We start from the raw sequence: 19,860 nt of genomic DNA, 5'->3' as shown, positions 1-19,860 counted from the left end.
CTAAAAGAAGTCCCAAAAGATTTGTTAGCTTTTCTTTACTAAAAAGTACCCCAAATGATTAATTTTTCGCTATATAAATGAGAAGTCTTTTTTTTTTTTTTTTCTTCCTATTTTTACTGGAAAGCTACTTGGATATTTAGAAAACTGGAAAGGAAATTTGTGTTGCAAAGTTGGACTTTTTTGAATATTTCATGTTTTGTCAAATCCCGGAGTTAAATGCAGACTAACAAAACCAGTTTATTTTTTAAAGAAAAAAAAATCTTATCAAATATTCGCTAATTAACAATGTTAATTTCTCTTGATGATGCTCTCAGTTAGTCATCACAGTGATGACTAAAACCAAGCAGGACAAGAACACAAAATTTAATTCTGTCTGTAACATTTTGTTGTTGTTGTTGTTTTCCTCAGAAGTTGTGCTTTTCATTTCACACATAGCATTGAAAGAAAAAATCCCGCACATTCATACACCTCCATTCAGCTTCAAATTGATAACTAAACACAGGCAAAAAGGTGGGCTGATAGGTTTAATAGCATATTTGTAAGTGCAATGTTTGAAGCTGGAAGTGCTAACCTGTCAGAAGCGGGGAGCAGAGGCAAATTCTGTCTCTGGGCTGCATCTCTGAGAGCCCGGAGGTGTCACAGGAGGTGTGTATTCCTTACGTGCAAGGAATGGCAATTATCAAAATTAAAGTTTGTCATAATAGGCTTGGAATTTATGTTAGTGTAAAGCAGCGGATGAATACAGAGTGAGGGATTCTGGTCTCTGCTCGTCGTGCAGACGCTTCCATTTTGATCCAAGCCTGCGTTTTTTTCTGTCCTCGCATCGCTCTGGATGTCATCTAAATGAACACGAGTGCAATTACGGCCGGTGACACCCGGCTAGCAAAGGAATCGTGTCCACATTCCCCCTTTGGGGCCCGGCCCCGCTCCGCACCGCCCCGCTCATGGCGGCCTCGCCCCCTTCAGGAGGAGGCGCCCCGGGGAGCGGCCACTGGTCCGCCATGGCCGCCGCGGGCGGCTGGGCCGGTGCCCGATGTACCTGAAGCGACCGGCGGGCGGGCTGGCCTTCTGCCTCTTCTACCTGGCGTCCTGCTTCACCAACAAGGTGAGGTGCTCCGGAGGGGAGCCCAGAGAGGCCGGGGCGGCGGTGGCTGAAGCCGGGACCCCGGGACACGTGGCGGCGGCCTGCGGCTTGCGGTCGGGGACCGGGCAGCCCCGGCGGGGCTGGAGAGGGCTGGCTGCCCAGCTCACGGTCCCCTTCGCCTCACAAAATGGGTGGCGTGGGGTGATAGCGCCGGGCATCCGTGATAAGTGGTCGGAGTGGTGTAGTAGCAGGCCAGCGTTAGCTTCTGTGCATACTCGTGGGGTTTAATCAATTTGCAGATTGAGGGCAAGGTGTCTGTCAAATTCAGGGCAAGAAATCTGTTTGCCGCTCTGCAGCTTAGTTGGTATTGCTGAAGGGTCCAAGTGGCCGAAGTGTGAACAAAAGTGTACTGCTTAAACATAGTTTGCAATAGTTTGTGTTGATATGGGAGACAGCTGCTACCCCTTCCTGTCCAATTTTTCAGAGAGCGTGTCTGTGTTTCTGCCTGTAGCTTTCTGAAAGAAAAGATGTGTTTTTGAAGTAACCAGGGCACGGATTTCCTGAGGGAGAGTTAAAGAAATGTGGTGTTCTGGAGACGAGACTGAAATCTGTTCTTGGTGTGCCCTGCTGGTTTCTGCTCCGAGGCACGTCTGCCCTTAAGGATGCCCAAAAGTAGATCAGAGTCCAGAAGTGAAGCTGAGTTCCTACGAGGAGATATTGCTCCTACCAAATCTGTCAAACGAGGTGTGTTGGCTAGCGAAAAAGAAAGGGGTAGAACAGCTGGCAAGCTGCCTCCTGTGTTGGAAAAGATGCTTGGCTTAACTCTACTTAAGAGGAAGCTGAAAGAGCTTTGATGTAGGGCCTCTGTTTTCAAACTTGAAAATAGGTTTTAACATAATGAGACTGAAAATAATCAGAATATAGACCTTCCGTTTGTCCCAGATGGTATATAAATGGACATGGGGGTATGGACTTGCACAGGTATGCCCTCCCGATTTAAAAACCAATTGCTACTTCTGACAAATCTGTGCATAACACGACCCCTTGTGAGCCAACATGCCTTATCTTTGTGTGTATTGATGCCAGTTTCTCAGTAACATGTCGCCACCACCTCTAAAAATGACTTTGCAAAGTGTTCGGTGCAGTTTCATCTCTGCTGAAAGCTTTCAACTTCTCGTGTTCATTGACAGCTGCTGCTGGCTCCTGGAGGGAATGGCAGGTACCTTTCCTTTCCACTGAGGAAGCTTCAGTTGTTCTTCTCCTTTGCACAAATAGTGTCCGTGTACTTTATCACAGGAAGTTGTTAGATCCTGGTGTACATATGGAAAGGCCGATGCATTTCTGTCTCATAGTTGCATGCGTATGTGGGGAAAAAACGCTTGCACCCATACACGCAGACCCTGACAAAGCATGCTAAAGCAAAGACACAAAGCCTACTTCCACATCTGCACAGTATATTACATCGCCAAAGGGCTTTATGGACTACTTCATATTTTACACAAAACTGGGCGAGCAGCATTAGGTACAAATTGATTAATCATCAGCAGGCAATTATCTCAAAGTTATCGGTCTTAATCCTGCCAAAGCTTGCCTCTGTGGTATGATATGATTTTAACGGACAAGTTCTTGTATCTTTTTGTTCCTGTACGTCCTTTTCCCATTCAGTGCAAAGTGTGCCGTGTGCTCAGCAAGTAAAAGAGCAACTCGGTAGTCATCCTTCTCTCCGCTGTTCAGTGTGTCTGCTCTGTGCCTCATGCACTTCTGTGTCTGCTACCTTCCACGGTGACTGGGGGAACATCCAGCAGTTTTGGCACAGGAAAAGAAGTTACAGAAAATGTTCAGACTGTCTCTTATTTTTTTACGTTTCTTTATTTCAGTAGGGGCTTCTTGTATTTTGTTGCTCTTGTAATCGATTGTTAATGTTATAACTCTGTGGATGTTTGAGGTCCATTAATTTGGTGTTTGTTTTCCAGTATGTCCTGTCTGTCCTGAAATTTACCTACCCTACCCTTTTTCAAGGGTAAGTACCATTTTAAGAATACAATTGTTTGAAAAATGACTTTAATCAGTAAATGTCTTGCCGTTCCATGCTGAAGCCAACTTTGGTACTTCATGCCGTTACTGGCTGTTGCTGTCTAGACAACGTACTTCATGAAGCCTTAGTAAAACAGACATTAATTTGCCTTAGTTAACTTTTAAACATGATGATGGTAATGTAATTAGGATATATAGACCCCATAATTTCTTGGTTTTCATGGGAGTTTTATGCTTTAGCATAGAAAAATAGTAATTGTAGTACAGCCTGTCTTCATGGGATACGGCTCTCATGGGTAACAGGCAGATTTGGTGTATTCTTTTTTATTATGCTAATGAAAACTGACCTTAAATCCATCTTAAGGCATACGCAAATACAGTGCTGCTTATTCTCATGCTTGGCATTTGTTGTAGCTGTGTAGTCCTTACAATACCTTAATGACAGTAATGAAAAATTTACTGTTTTGCCAAGTATTCACAGACCATCAGTACTGTTAATAATTTGAGAGACAGTTAGTGAAATTCTGTCCTCTTACATTTAATACTTCTCCCTTTTGTTCTTTTGAGATGCTGGTAAAATCTGCAGATGTTGGATATCTTTTAATTCCTTTACTGTTGCTTAGCGTGGCTTACATTTTTGCCTGACTTGCAGCTCCAGGGCTGTAATTGACTCTAGGAATAATTCACCTGGCAATCTCCGTTTTCTCTGAGTATACTCAGCTCCATATGCAATGAATGCTTCCTTCAGTAAACACACAGTCTCTTGGACAGGGCTTTTAGCATATGGGGAAAGGATCTTGCGTAATGTATGTCAAACATGAGTGTGGTAAGTCAACAGTAAAAAGCCATATGCTCAATGACAAAGAATTGCTTTATGATGTCTGTGTTACCACAGTAATTTCCTTTTTCCTGTTATTTGGAAATGCATCTGAGATGCATTTTATTAATTCTGCTTTTTAAAAGTGACCGTCCCTTGAAAATTAAGTGACTCAGGTGCGCTTTCATTTAGCGCTAAGGTAGATGAACAAAGGAGCAAGAGTGTTAGGCCCACTTCATGTCGTTGCTGTTTGTTGATGTTACTTTTGTTCCCTCTATAATGTAAGAGAACATGACAGTGGTGCTGAGGATATGAAATTATTACAAGCTTTGTCTTCTGTCTTTAAAACATGACATGATACAATATTCTTCATGGAAAGTTGATGGGAACTCATCAGTGGTTTGGAATATAGAGCGTGATCAAGCCTGCAGCAAACAAGAAGGGAATCTGGCTTTTAAGCTCTGAAACGTCCCTCATCCGAAAAAGGTCAAGTGACCTGTGATAGTAGCGTTGAATGTTCGTCATGCCCTTATGCACAATGTCTAACTGTAGGTAATGCTGCATATAGCAAACATTTGTCAATTTACGTGTGCATGAGAGAGATTTTAAAAATAATTCCTTATTGGAGTGAATGGGAATAATCAATAAACCCATTTCTATACCTGTTAACGTGACTTTATGCTGTTGTGCAGTATCTGTCTGTGCTAAATGCTCAAGTATTTTCACCCAAGAAACACGTCTCTGAAAACCACTAGCCTGAAGAAGGGAGATGATCATTTATTTTAAAGCTTAAAAAAAATCACCATGCGTCAGTACTAATTTTACCTGCAGTCAAAACTACCTTCAGTCATTGCTGAGGCCTCACATGCTATTTCTGCAGTAGACTAAGGAATACCTTTGTGACAGGATAAATTGTTAGATAGGTAAGTCAATTCAGAATGTGTGTAATTGTGATTTTTCTCATTGAAAAGGTGTGTAACAGTATTGTGGTTTATATGCAAAGTTATCTGTCTGTAAAGGCGTTTTCTCTAGATGCTCTGAAGCAGAGGCTCCTGCAGCATAATGATTTGATTGTTGATGACACTTCAGTTGGTGCTTGCTACACAAGATGCTGGGAAAACATGCCATCTCTGTTCTAGGGAGTGTGTAATCTAGGCCCAGCATGAATAACAATGAAAAGTATAAAGCTGATGTTTGAAATTACCAGGACTACACACTTCATCCTTGGGGCTTATTGGTTCATCCAGCTGAAGTCAGTCTGAATTCTGAAATCATGTTTATTTGCTCTAACAGTGACAGTTTATGTATGAACAGCTATATATCTCTTGTCACAAACCTTGCCTCAGTTGCATCTTTAGATTATCATGGTTATAACAGCACTATTATTATTGGTAATCTTGTGTTGGGAGAAAAAATAAAATGGGTATTCAATAACATGACTAAGGTAATCTTGGTAGATGGTCCTTTATTAAAAAAAAAAAAAAAAAAAAAAAAAGAAACCTGGGAGAATTGGAAGCACCAAAGTAATAGGAAAAATTGGAGGAAATAAAGGCCCAGAAAATGAAAGATTCGAAGAGGAATAGTGCCATCCCTGATAACCTGGAGAAACAGTAATAACTATAGTCCTGGGTGTGCCATGAGAAGCTCTAGGGATTCTGAAATCATGCTCCACATGGTTAAAAAAAGACAAACAATTTAGAGATAGTGTTTGTTTCTATTTCAGGTGGCAGACGTTAGTTGGTGGAATTCTGCTTCATATCTCCTGGAAGTTGGGCTGGGTGGAAATAAGCTTGTGTTCAAGGTACTGTGGGGTTTTCAGTATCTGATTAAATACTTATTTTCTGTAGTAGAGTTACAGCGTGGTTAAGTTGGTTGTGGAAGTTGCTAACTTGCTAAAAACATAAGACTTTGTGTGTATCTGTGTGTTCTGCCTCACAAGTATAGGTGAAGTCTTGTGTTTCAGTCTAATGAACGTTCAAGGACATGCATTTCAACAGATTATTAATATAAAGTGGATTCAGTGTAACTTTTGGTAAGATAATGAAAAAAGGAAGCCATTAGAGAAGACTGCAAGCTAATTCATCTAAGCATTTGTCTGCATCTCCTCCCTAGATTATCTTAAAAGTACCATAATAGAAACCTCTGTAATATTAGTTAAAAGCCCTCTTTCCTAAAATCTAATTGCAGTGGAGTCTGAAATTGTAATCTGCCTTTTCCTCTCTAAGAGGTGTATGATTCTCATTTATGGGACACACTCTTATGTGTACGTCTAGTCTTCATAAATGCATGGCAAGAGTAGCCATTGCAGTGCACAGGGTTGGTATAATAATCAAACTCCAAATTCAAATGTGCTTTGTTGGATCGAGATCATCTTCTTGAAGTGAGTGTGGCTGCAAATTAGAAGAGTCACCTAGAATACTGTACTGTGTTCAGATAGATCCATTCCATAGTATGGAATGTGGCATATCCTTTATATTTCACAAAATGCTACGATTTATAAGATAGTTTACGTACAGAAATCGTTGAATCCCCATCACTGGAGATATTAAAAAAAAATACTGAATGACCTGAACAATGTGGCTTAAATCTGAATCTAGGGTATCAGGCTAGATGACTGCCAGAGTTCACTTCTTTTTTTAATCAGTGATTCTGTATTAGCAAATGACAGCTGATAACTTTTCTGTTTGGGTTACAAGCAATTGATTTGCAAAACCAAAGCTTCTCATTTAGAATGAAATCTGCATGTGTGTGTGTGAGAAGAACCAGGCTAAGTTCTGTTTTTTTTCTTTTTTTTTTTTCTGTGTGCAAGTGAGTACATCACTCCTGAAACCTAAGTGAACTTGTAAATGGAAACAAAATTTAACTTCCTATCTTTTATCTTTATGTTTAGATAAAATGATACTGGTGCCGAAAGCAGTTATTGATGCTGGTTGAAGCGGAATTAGGTTCCAAACTTTGCTTTAGTAACAGTTACTGATACATATTGTTATCAAATATATCTATTGTTTATGCATATTTTGTCTTCACAATACAGCCTGAAGGACAAAGGAATACAGCCATCAGCAATGTCCTTTTTAATTCATCTTTTCATCACTAGATGAGAAATTACTTCTGCCTTAAATCAAGAAAGTAAAAAAGTCGAGACACCACTAGATGTCAGCATACACTAGGGAAACTGATTTAAACAAACCTCGAGAAAGCTCTTCTGTAGTTTTCCAGAACATGCATTTGGTATCTGCTGTGGAACAAATGAAATGACCAGAATTAAATGATGTGTTTTAGCTATCGTTCAGCTGAGTACTTAAGCATGAATTTAAATCTTTCTTCAGAAGAATTAAGAGCATGCTTTGCTGAACTCAACTTGTAGCATAGATCTCCTCTATTTAAAAAAAAAAAAAAAAACAACAACAAAACAAAACATAGTGCTTCAGAGCTTTTGTCTGCTGTTTCCCCTGCAAAGATATTCTCCCAGTGGTCTGGAAAGGACATTTTTTATCCCCTCTCTTGAAGAATTTTGGTCTCTGGATCTATTTTGTGTGTGTACATGTAGGATATTTAGAGTATTTAAAACTACTATATCCAGTCATCAGTCTTCTCATACTGGAAATAACAAACTGCTACCCATCTGTGTGTTTCTACAAAGTCTTGAATATTTTTGTTCTGCAGACTGATCTCGTGCTTTCTGAGCCAGTTCAGGTTATCTCAAAGTATTTCAGAAGAATTATTTTATTACATAGAGATCACTACACTTTTTCTGAAGGATATGACAAAGTCAGGAATACTAGCTTCACAATAAAGCAAATAAAAACAGGTCCTCGGTTCCACTAAACATATTATTTAGAGTAATTTCTCTTTGTTTTTATGGATATCCTGCTTTTCATACGTTTCTCTTCAGTAGTGCTGGAGTTTCTCATCATGGTTGTTGCTTCTACGGGGTGAATAGTGATTGTCTGCAAAACTTGTATCCAAAAGAGGAACTCAGTGGAGTGCAGAGGATATGTGTGTATCACCTGCATAATGCTTCCAGTGCTGCAGTGTGTTGCCCAGCTTCTGCCTAACCCTTGTAGGCACCTTAGGCCTCTGTGTTCTGCTTGGCGTTTCTGCTGGTGTTGAATTTTCTCCAGAGCTAAGCAGCAGCTAAGAGCCTTGCTTAAACCAAAGCTTCAAAGAATGGTTTCAGGGAAACTGTTCATTGACTTCAGTGGGCTTTGGATCTAGCCCCGCAACCACAAACTCCTCAGTTCTTTTACGTCACTGAGCTTGCCTGTTTTGCACGTACATTGCTGTATTGCCAGCATAGGAAGCTACTAATTGGTCTGCATGCAAGACAGATCGTTGGTGCTGACATACTGCATCAAACATGCATGCATTCTTTTTCAGTCCTGAAATTCCCACTTGGCAGCATAAAATTCTCTTTTCACATCCTGGGAAAAGTATCTGAAGCCCTTTTCCATTGCACTTCACAATGCTGCATTGGAAATGGAGACATATTTCACATACCTAGAATTTAGTGGTGGGGAACATGAAAGAGCAGTATTTTGATGCTTTAAATGGAAATTAAGTTTTCATCTTGTGTTCCTTCTTCCCAGCCCTTCATTTATCTTCTTCCCTTCCTTCTTTCTTGAATTTACGCCAATTCAATTTTTTTGGTGATGTGAAGTCATTGGCAGTGAGGTATGACAGTTTTAAATCCTGATCTTAGCGAAATTCCAGTTGAAGTCAATAACCTTAAAAGGCACAGGTTTTCTGTAAAAATGATGATGACTACTGGAGGGGAAAAAACAAATAAACAGCAATTTTTTGTGCCAGTAGAAGGATATAAAGACTATTTCTTGTTACACTGTTGTGTTTTGTCTTTGTTTTTTTTTTTAAATCAAATATCTTGGAAAATTATATAAAGAAAGGAAACTTTTTTTTTTTCTTGTCTTAAAGCTTATAGAAATCCTTGGGTGTGATGTATCTTCATTTAGACTGTTTTTTTTTACCTTTATTTGTCTGTTTTTTAGTATTTAATGAAGTGTGTTACTATAGTGGTAACTATATTTTGACTCTTATATGCTTGTTGGAAGCATAATCCAAGCTGATGAATTGCAAATAATTTGCCTTCATTTTAAAGAAACAGAATTACATGCTAAAACTTTAATTCAAGGTTTAGGAAGAGTGAATGAAGGTAACATTGTCTTCAGTCCTGGGAAACCTCTGATTTAGTCCTTTAAATTGCTGTCACTTCTTTCCTCCCTTGCTCAAAATCTTACATTATTCTCTCTGAAGTTTACCACCTACCTGATTCATTTTTTCCCTGAAGTACCGAGATCAAAAAAGGAAGAGTGCAAATTCTGAAGCCCCTTCTCAAAACTGAGACCTGACCTGACTGCCATAACGAAGACTTAACAAAAAAACACAAAACACCGCAAGATCAATCTGCAATGACTTCATTCCTCCATTAATTGTCAAACTGCCTCTAGGAGTTTGGCTTAGTCAAAGGAGTATCATTAGGAAATCTCAAGAGACAGGCTCCCACAGAGACAATCTGATCTTTAGGAAGGATCTCTTTGTAAATCTGGCTGAGAAATGAATGTGTGGGTGGGCAAGTGTATTTGTACATAGTGAAAATGTGTGCTGTCTGTGCAAGTGCGCCATTTTATGCCTTCATTTGTAAGTTTTTTCTTCCTTTTACAGTGTATCAAGGAACTTATTAAAATGAAATTGCTCTCCCTTAAAACCAATAGGAGCAATTACTATGAAATAAACATTTTTTTGTAGGAGAGCAGCCAAGGAAGAAGTACAGGAAAGGAACTAGCAGAAATACTGTCTATTTGGGATTAGTTGAAGTGGTCCATTTCTGTCTCAGAGACTTCTTTAGTAAGTGGGAGGAATATTGAACAATCAGACAATAAATTTAATATGCACACTTTTGAATATATATGTAATATTCCTTGCAAGTAAGTGTTGCTGACTGCATGTAAACAGAACGTGGTGAAGTAATGCAATTCTAATTGTTTTCACAGGTCCGAAATCCTGTCGTGGCTTCCTGCTTCAGTACTTTTTGTGGGCATTATTTACGCTGGCTCTAGGGCGCTATCTAGATTGGTAAGAAATGCACAAGTAGAAGTCAGTTCATTACCGCCTCGACTTTTTGAGCAAAGAATGTTCCCTTCGTACAGGGGGTTTAATGCTGTTCCTGGGTTGGGGGAAAAGAAAGGTGGAGGAGCTCAAATAATACAGAATCTGTTAATGGTGCTAGAGCAGCAATCCGGGCCTACAAAGTGTAAAGCAGTAACAAAAAGCACAAAATACCTTCATCTTTCCTTGGTCTCTCTGACAGTCTGAAGAACTCAGCATCTCTCCAGGATACTCAGGGTTTTGCAGACAGATCGTCAGTAGTCTGAACTGTGCAAGTAGGGAAGAAGTTACAGAAGTTCTTAGCTATAACTTAAGTTCTTAGCTATAACTTAGCTATAAGCAAGAGGGTGAATGGGACACATTTCTGTGGGAAATCCTTCCAGGAAGAGGATGAAGACTCTTTCAGTGAGAGGCTTTAAGGCTTTACAAGATTTGAGAAAATAAATTGAAAGTTGGGAAGAGATTATGGGAGTGGTTAGAGTCATTGGATTGATGAGCCATTTGAATCACAATAACCTACCAAATGTTTATTCAGGGGATCTCAAACCTGCTTTCATTAAAGCTGACTGCCTTTTACTTAAGTGAGCCAGCGTTTCTCGAAAAAACCTGACAGATGGTCTCTGTCCTCTTGACCAATGCGGTGGGCCTCATTTTAGACCCCAGTGATATCTGGTAAAGCCTGGCTGTATGCTCAGAAGCCACATGCCTCCAGATTAGCTCTCTCTCATGGTGATTGCATTTACTTCCTCTTAGTTCCTTGTCAAAGCAAGTTCCATGGGGCTTCCCTGGTGTAAACTCAGCAAAGATCTCTAAGGAAAGAGCTGCCTGGAAACAAGGATAAAGCCTTGGCAGCAGCACCTTTTCTGCCTGCTCACCTGAGAGGTGGAGGAGGTCTGAATTATATACTCTCTTGTTATGTCTACTTTCAGAGTCCCGTAAATTACATTATTTCCATGGTCATTCAAGAGTAAGATGTGCTGGAGTGGCAGAGGGCCTGTGAATGTTTTTTTGATTTTTATCCCAAACTGTTCATCAGGAGCATCTCCCATTTCTGCATGGCTTTTTGTTGTTCATGGATGAGGATTTTGAGGCCTATTTCTGTGGCCATTTTAGGAAGAAAGACAAGTAGTGTTAGGCCATGATTAGTATATAGTTCCTTGTACTGGTCTTAAATTCAATCTTACGTGCCAGCTTTATTTACAGTAACTTTGCCTACAACAGTTTTATGACATAACAAGAAGAAAAATGCACTCTCCCAATCCTTGTACCAAAATGGCTCACCTCACAAGTATACTTGAATTAAGTGGGTTTGTTTCCAAAGCAGAAATTATGTGAACTTTTTGGATCAAAACCAGGGATGCCCACTTTCAAACGCTACTGTACAATGCCAGGACTGTAATATAGTCTCTACTTGCGTCTCTCCCAAGAGTCACTGGCAGTCTCTCCTGCCCAGGAGTTCAGGGCTGGGACTGGAGGAGGGGGCTGCTTAGCTCTGCACTGTGATGCATTAGGAAAAGTATGCACAACTGTGAGGGGAGGTTTGTACAGAGCCTGTTCACCCTGCCTGTCCAACTAGCAAACCTTTCTTTTTGTTAGCATCAAGTCCACTCACAAATTAAAGACATAGTCACATCAAAGACAATAGACATATGGAGAAGGTTAACAGGGCTAGGCAAACTGGAGCCATTGTTGGCTCTGAAACACATACGGAAGAGCCAAAAGTGGAGTAGGGGAGAGGGAGGAAAGAAAAACCCAACAAATTGGCTTCACAAAAGGAATAATGTAAATTTTGCTGTCACGTTGCAGCCTTCCTTGTATGTGGTTATTTCTTTACAGTTACTTGTATTTCCTATCGTGTCAGGCTCAGGATGCTTATGTTAGATAATTCTGTTTTACTGTGCTTAGCTGTCCAGCAACAGGGTTGTGAATTGGTTTTCAGAAACAGTGAAGCAGGAGCTGACAAATTCATGCTAGTTCTGTTCGTGTGATTTTTCGTTCCTTGCTAATTTAGAGGTGTTAAGAGTTATCTTGGTGAAACTGTTGTGTTTATGGATCCACCTCAGTTGTCGCTATGGCTTTAAATGTTTATTTAGTGATCCTTATCCAGCTTTATGGGAAAGAAGAGAAAAATACAGATTTCTGATTGCAAAGTCAAGACAGGGAGGTGATACTATCTGATACTTACAAGGCAAGGACATCACTGAGAAATTAACTTATTCGCTACTCATGATTTAAATACTATCCATAAGAAGGGAAATACTGCTTCCTACAACTGCTTTAGTCTTTAGATTATCTTAATTGGAGCAGAGAGTTGCTTCTGTTTCAACTGTCTGAGAGACCATGGATCTGATTTGGAGGAAGTATTATGAACCACTAATTCAAGTTGGTTTTGCTTGGGGCGATGGGCGTCTTACTCATTATTGTTATCACTGGGGTTTGTTGCTTAATGATTTCATATTGGGATGGTGGCCAGATGCCTCGTTGGATATAATTTCAGCATCACTCGTGTGTGAACTATCATATTTCCACCCTAATTTCTGGCAGCTCTTCCTAGCAGGAGCTGAAAGCAATTGCCGAAAATAATCTTACTCGTACTTTTGTTGCTAGGAGTAACACTGTATTCTTAGTACCCGCAGACAGAGATGGGAAAACTAATGAGAATGGTGCGCCGTGGAGGCTGTAGATACATGAATAGAGAGGCAAAACCTGTGGCAAATACTGCAATGGTAGCTCTGGATGAACAGACTGAGCACTCAAAAGTGGGAGAAGCAATCAGGGTTAAAGATGCCTGTGCCTTGTAATAGTGATCATGCTCTTGGAATGGGTCGAAGTCCCCTTTAGGAGATATGACGTGGGTTTACAATTTAAAAACAAACAAAATAACACGAAGCCCTGGGACAGCTAGCCCTAAGAGGAGCACCCATTCCTATGCCAGTGACTGTTCTGAGTTGATTCAGGCTTTTTTTTTTTCTCTCCCAATGGCAGCCAATTCCAGTGTTCCTCACTGTACAGAATGCAGCAGAAGTCATAACCTGTGGCTTCCAGAAGTTTGTGCAGAAAGAGGTAATTGGTCTATTAATTGAGGTATTCAAGGCACCTCCTGTGATATAACTGCCCTATAACAAAACACCTCATTTCTTTTTATATAGGCATTACTGCTGTGTGCTTTTCTGCTCTCGCTGTGATAGCAAGTCCCTAATGAGTCCCAGAGAGAGATTTGCTGTTGACAAGTATCTACATTGATGTTTTCATTTCCTCTTTAGTTGATGAAAGACTGCAAGTGCATATTGATGGTTTGATCTGCATTTTAAAGACTGGCTTGGTCCCATCTCTCTTAGGCCAGATGTAAGACTTTCATCGTTTGAGCTAAGGGCTGTTCTCCAGCCTCTTGTCCCCCATTCTCTATGTGTATCCGGGGTTGCCCCTTCCCAGGTGCAGAATCTGGCACTTGCTCTTGTGCAACTTCATACGGTTGGTGATTACCCAGCTCTCTAATTTGTCAAGGTCTTTCTGCGAGGCCTCTCCACCCTTGATGGAGTCAGCCACGCCTCCCAATTTAGTATGATCTGCAGACTTACTCAAAATACCTTCTTGTCTTAGTAATCCAAGACATTTATGAAAACATTGAAGAGAACCGGCCCTAAAATGGAGCCATGGGGAACCCCAATAGTGATTGCTCACTCACCTAATGTAATTCCGTTTACTGTAACCCTTAGATAGATCACATCTCCACATGAAATTTTGGACAAACAATGCATTTTTTGATTTGTTTCTGAGTGCTTGAGAATCTGTTCCAATACCTGTTAAAGGGAGGAGAACAATTCCTACTTACTTTAATAAGAATTTTTTTTTTTGGCTCTTCAACTACACTATGGGAGATTTTTCTTTTTAGGCAATGAAATGCTATTCTAAGTGTCTAACCAGAGCTGTTGTGTGAGGTAGCACTGGGAAATCACAAAATCATTTCTGCAATGGCCTGTGGCTTGTAGTGGAAGAAATCTTCCCTTCATTACCTCTGCTGTGCATATAGAAGATAAATAAATGGCTGTTTGCTATTCGTGACAAGCTGAAGAGCTCTGAAAGGTTATGACTAAGGTATTTAACAGTGTGTACCATGGCATGTCCCTATGGCATATTTCCCTGTCTAGTGTCCCTGCCAAAGTGTTTTTATCTTTTTCTTCTAGCTCACATGCTTATATTTCCTGTCTTTGAAAACAAAAGCATGATGGGGAAGGATAATGCAAACACAGCTCTTGCTAGGGGTCTTCAGGGGAATAATTTTGGCCCAGGGGATTGGGAAACTCATGAATTTAGGCCAAGACTGATTTGGTTGGGATAATACCTAATTAATTAAGGATACTTAATATTTGAATACATACAAAATGCAGTTTTGGTACACTTCAAGATGCGAGTGAGGACCAGGTATTAAGTTAGAGGATGGTTTTAGGTTTACTGGTTTACTTGCTGGTAAATAACCTGAAAATATTAAAAAAAAAAAAAAAAAAAAAAAAATGAGGGTAGGCTCATCTGTAATCCTTGTTCTTTTTTCTTTTTTTTTTTTTCAAAATAAATTTGCTAAGCAGTACTCACACATAATGGGCTGTTGAGTGTTCAGTGGCTTTTTAATGTGCAGGAAGATCATCTGTGATCACATAGATTAATTTTGAAATCATATGTTCTTTTTTACAGCAGACCTCTCATCTGAAAGTCTGTAGGTAAGTTTTAAAAACTGCTCAAATTCAGATTCAGACTTGTTTTGGCTCCAGCTTCTGTATTTGTTTCAGATAATAGCACATCAAAACAATGAAGAATATTAAGACATATTCCTGTAGGCAGTGAGTCTAGATTGCAACAGAAGTAATTAAATGTTTTTAAAATGAATTTTTTAACAATTCCTTAAATAGATCCATTTTTTTTCTCATTATAAAAAATAAAAAAAAGCTAGAAGTAACAAAGCAATGATTGTAAGAATGTTTTTGAAAAAGAGATGGAAATCAGGTTTGATAACCGAGTGGATAAACAGTAAGAAAAAGACAATGTGATAAAAAATAGCTAAAAATGCCTTTCCTAAGAAAGAAGAGGTGGGTGACATCCAGCATCATTCTGTTAGCATTGATAAACAACCTTACCAATCTTGGTTGGGCCTAGTTGTGCAGGCTTCAAAAAGGAGATAAAGTGACAAACAGAAGTTGGCTATACACGTATTAAAAGTTTCATTCTTCCTGCCCGTCTTCTTGAAAGACTGTCCTCCACGCTTTGCAATCTTTTAGCTGTACTTAGAGTGGACAGTTTTGGTTTATATGTTAGTGTCTTTGGAGGCCCTGTCTTCCTACTTCCTCCGCGTTGTTCCCATTAGCTGACTTACTGTGGCCTTATTTTCACTAGTGGATTATCGCCAAGGACGCCAGTTTGTTGTTTTCAATCTTATTTATTGTCTTTTCCTTCTATGTCCCTGGAAAGCGGGAAAATGAGCTGCAAAAGCAGATATTCACTATTATTGATAGTGATCGTCCATAGAAATTCTACACCTGCATTTTCTTTGTAACCCGTAGAAATCCTGACTCAGCCACAGTTTAAGGTTTTGTTTAGTCCAGCTCAATGGACTAGGGGAGGATTTGAGCTGCACTTACATCGTTTCTGCCATTCTGCCACTCTCTCCCACTTTGCTCTGTGTTCTGGAGCTAACAGCATACTTTTAATGGAGCCACCACTGCTGAAATTGTAATAAGGAATTTGTCTTAATGGCAGAACTTTTTGGTATCTGTTCATAGCCAGAGATGGGTTGGTTTTAGTATTCTGAAGAAGCCTAGGGAGGCCAGATGGCAAGTGAAGAACAGTATTCCCTAAAAATAAATAAATAAATACAATTTCAACGATGTTTTGTGCTGCTTTTCTTCTTGCACAACTTTGTTCTGTATTATTAGCTATGAAGAATGTCTGATGTAAAACTTAATTTTGGTGGCAGAAATTGCTTTTTAAATACATGGAATAAAAATGAAGTGAACAAAGCATCAGTGTAGAATCGAGTGGAAGTGTCCATATTTCACTGGGAGTACAAGCTTTTAGTCTGTTTTTTTTTCTCTTTCCCACAGCGTGCTGTTCCTTCTGGTAGCAGCAGTGTGCCTTCCTTTGTTTGACACCCAGGTGAGCTCTGTTTTTGTAAAACAGCTCTAGTTTGACCTTGATGTTTGTTCTCATATAAGGGATGCAGCTTTTACTTGTAAGCTAGGGCAGGATTCCTGCAAAGGAGTTGTAAGTGTGGCGTATTGCCTTGTTAAAATCTTGCTGGTTTTAATGTATTTGCATCCTGGCAAAACCTCTGACCAGTGCACACATGGAACTCTTCAGTGAAGTCAGTGGCAGAAAAGACCTTGGTGTAACTTCTTAGAGGGCTTTAAGCAAATCACTTCAGTTTGAATGTGCAAGTGGTTTCCTAAATAAGCTTTGTAATCACTCTGTGCACTTTTGGTGGCCACTGGAGAAAGAAAGGAGGTATCTAGATCTAGAGTAGCTCAGTCCAGCATAGATCTGTTCTTTGGAGATGCCTGTCTCTCTTTTGGAGTTTTAGGACGGCTGCTTCCTTGATTTAGAGACTTCAGTTAATATCCGAAGTCAGGTGGGAAGAATATGGGACTTGTCTGGATGCATCTGATCAAACGCAGATATATATCAACAGTGTTGCACCTGAGCTAGCTCCCTTTATGATACAGAGTAGGAACTTATGGTGTATAATCCATCTTACCTGAAAGCAGACATCAAAAATAGGCCAAGTGAATTCCCCTCAAAAATGTTTATTTTTTCCCCATTGATTGAGTACAGTAGGCTCTCTTCATAGAGTGTTCTTTTAGGATACTCTGCAGTTACTGAGAGCCTTGGGGAGAGAGACTGCTTAGCTGCTGGAGGGGCTGAGAGGAGAAAGGAGGCAAAAGAACACCACTTCCAAGACCTTAGTGGTATTCCTCTGACCCCCTCAGCCCTCCCTGACTGCCAGTCCAAATGTCCAGGGGCAGCCAGAAGTGAACTTTTCTGCTGAGTGAAAAATGGCTGTGATAGAAGAGTAAACAGGCTGGAGTTCATAGTCTCAGGCTGTTTAAAATGGTGTCTGTATCTGAAAGAAATAGAGCTGTCCTCACCAAGGCGGAGAACCGGGGTGACAGAGGATAGAGCTACCTTGCATATGCCAAATCTCTAAGGGGAACAGAAAGAACTTTAGTCTTCTCTAGACTTTCTTAGTCTTCTTCTCTATACTTGTAGCATAGCTCCCAATGTATTTGCTTTATGAAGTACTGCAGGGAAATAGTAATACCTATGTTTATATGAACATGCTTTAATTTACTTGGATGTTCGTTATTGCAGTTTGATCCAAATGGTTATTTCTGGGCCCTAGTTCACTTGATCTGCGTTGGTAAGTCATTTCCTTTTGGAAGGAGAATTCTGAAAAGTAAATGTGTTGTAGAAGCAAATCAGCTTTATTATGAAGTTATTGGTATTTAAGTTTTTTGATGTAAGAAACATTTGAAAAGAATAAAGAAGGTCAGTAAAGAAAGTGCATACCTTTTATAGCCTTTGAAAACAAAGGAATAAACTAGATACTGCAGTCAGTTAATTGTGGATGAGAAAATACACACACAGTTTTAATCAACACTAAGACTTTCTGGGAGTTTTTAACGGTTGGCCTCTAAGAGATGCTTCTCTCAGGGGGGAGAAGAAACATGAAGAAAAACAAATAATATCTTTATTGCACACACACATTTTATTTAAAAGCTCACAAAAAGTTTTCTAAAATATCATGGAATATGTTCCCAGAGGAAGGGTGTTGAAATGTTGGTGTTTTTGATGCAATCATATGTATTTTTAAAAATAAACAAAAAAGAGTTGCATGACCTGTCGGTATTTGTATGTTTTAATTTTGTCTTTTTCAGATTAAACATTAATTTGAATAAATAATAATAGTTCTCTGAAAAGTTAAAAACAGACCTAAAAAATCTGAAGAAAACACGAGCAGTGATATTTAAGTAGGATATTTGTAACATTAAGTTGGATTGTAAGGGATTTGTAGAACTTTTTTAGAACTGCTGTAAGACTGAGTGACTCATTCGTATGTTAAGTCTTGTCTGCAAATCAGGGATGACTCCTTCTTTATTTTGTGTATTCCTATTGTAAATTTTTTAGGTCAGAGGTTATGTGTTTATATGTATTTGTGCCTAAGGACGTCTAGAGATTGCATGCTAAAAAAGTTGTATACAGATAAGAAGTATTACTTTTTCTTTAGGAAATGTCATATGGTAAACATTTGCTCGTTTAGATAAAACAACAGTCTACGGATTTTTCACTTCAAATACTTGTTTGCTGTAACTAGTGATGTTACTGCTTTCATAGTTGTTTCCTTTGTAAAGCATTGCTAGACCAGAGGTGGAACGCTGCTTAGAACCTCCAGGAGCCCTAATCTGTGTTGTTGAAATGTGTAGGAAGTGACGACATAATGTTTATGCTCAAAGTACATCTTTTTTCCATTTTGCTTATTTCTGAGAGAAAGCTGTTTATGTAGCCGTTGAAGTTTTTATGTAATTGCGTTTTCTATCAACTAACACAAAATAATGATGCTGAGAGAAAGGGTGAACAGGTGAACTAACTTATCACATAATTAAGATAGAACATAGAGGAAGTACATGTTTTGCCTTTCAGCTTGGTTTGAAGAGAAATGGTAAAAAGGGGGGAAAAAGGTAAAGAGGTCTAAAGAAGTAGAGCCTGAAGCTGTGTTATTCCTTACTTGAGTGCTTAAAGCCTTTCCCAAAATAGAAGTGGGAGCTAACCAAGAGGTGAGTAGGTAAAGATAGATGGTAGAGAGCCTGGAGAGCCTAGAGCTGAGAAAACTGTAAAGAGCAAAAATGGCTCAGAACCAACAGCTATAGGAGCCTACATAGATGAACACATCATAGAAGTTACCCAGAAAAATGGTGAAAAATGGGAAGAATGGATTCTTCGGTACTTCATTTGCATACATGTTTGTACTTCCCTCCCCATTTTTTAGTTTCCATGAGCTAGAAGTCATCTCTTTGGAAGGACTAGCAGCAATATGTCATAATGGCAGTAATCTGAGGTGATAACACTTTGAAAACCATTAATTTGAAGCGATAGGTTGATTTTACTCATGATTTATGTATCCTTTGTGCTGTGTTTCTAACTGTAATTTAGAGGGGTTCCACATCTGTCAGTACCGATGACCAGATAAGCTGTTGTTTGTCAGAATGATTGCATGCTATGGTAATTGCACATCATTTCAATTGCAGGGGCTTACAAAGTATTTCACAAGTTATGGAAACCTAGTTCTTTCAGGTATTGTGTTTTCATATTTTTTTAAAAAGAAGGAGATTACTATCAAAAGAGGGTTGATCTATGTAGCAGTCAGGTAAACTGTAGGGATCTCTGCTTTATCAGGATGAACTGGATCCCTCTTGGTTAATCGTTAATGACTTTTACAAGAGGAGCCTTGTTGTTGATGATCTTAAGAATACCATGCAGTTATTGATATTTATACTGCTAATGCAAACACTGAATTAGTTTTAAACAGTCCGTTATCAAAGGATGATGACTCAATCCTGGAAAAATATCCCCTTGTTACTGGCACTGGCATTAAGAGGAAATGTTAGTTTGTGTTAGACTTGAAAGCTGCAAGGTTTGTCTCTGTCAGTATCTCCCAATGGGATACAATCTCAAAAGTGTTTAACAGCTGGTGAGTTGTTGCAGGATGTGAATGTCTGAATAACTTAAAACCTTGAGACTTTGCAACAGCTTTGCACAC

General features: G+C 39.4%; 1 protein-coding gene across 4 annotated transcripts in view; it reads left to right on the top strand.

The window, feature by feature from the left end:
• Nucleotides 1-946: 946 nt before the first annotated feature.
• Nucleotides 947-19,860, top strand: part of TMEM241 (transmembrane protein 241) — a 55,793-nt gene continuing 36,879 nt past the window's right edge. For 2 of the 4 annotated variants that reach the window (XM_050708457.1, XM_035564078.2), the window contains exons 1-9: nt 947-1,105; nt 3,058-3,104; nt 5,659-5,736; nt 9,944-10,025; nt 13,044-13,121; nt 14,748-14,773; nt 16,151-16,202; nt 17,415-17,463; nt 19,349-19,394. In XM_050708457.1, coding sequence (XP_050564414.1) covers nt 1,034-1,105; nt 3,058-3,104; nt 5,659-5,736; nt 9,944-10,025; nt 13,044-13,121; nt 14,748-14,773; nt 16,151-16,202; nt 17,415-17,463; nt 19,349-19,394 — 530 coding nt within the window. In that variant the 5' untranslated portion in view covers nt 947-1,033. The remainder of the gene's footprint in view (nt 1,106-3,057; nt 3,105-5,658; nt 5,737-9,943; nt 10,026-13,043; nt 13,122-14,747; nt 14,774-16,150; nt 16,203-17,414; nt 17,464-19,348; nt 19,395-19,860) is intronic. The other 2 variants (XM_035564079.2, XM_035564080.2) reach the window with 2 other exon arrangements.

The sequence above is a fragment of the Cygnus atratus genome, chromosome 2 (assembly GCF_013377495.2).
Source record: "Cygnus atratus isolate AKBS03 ecotype Queensland, Australia chromosome 2, CAtr_DNAZoo_HiC_assembly, whole genome shotgun sequence".
In the NCBI taxonomy this organism is placed as follows: Eukaryota; Metazoa; Chordata; class Aves; order Anseriformes; family Anatidae; genus Cygnus; species Cygnus atratus.
The sequence above is the reverse complement of the archived record's forward strand: the minus strand, read 5'-3'. Positions and strand labels throughout refer to the sequence as shown.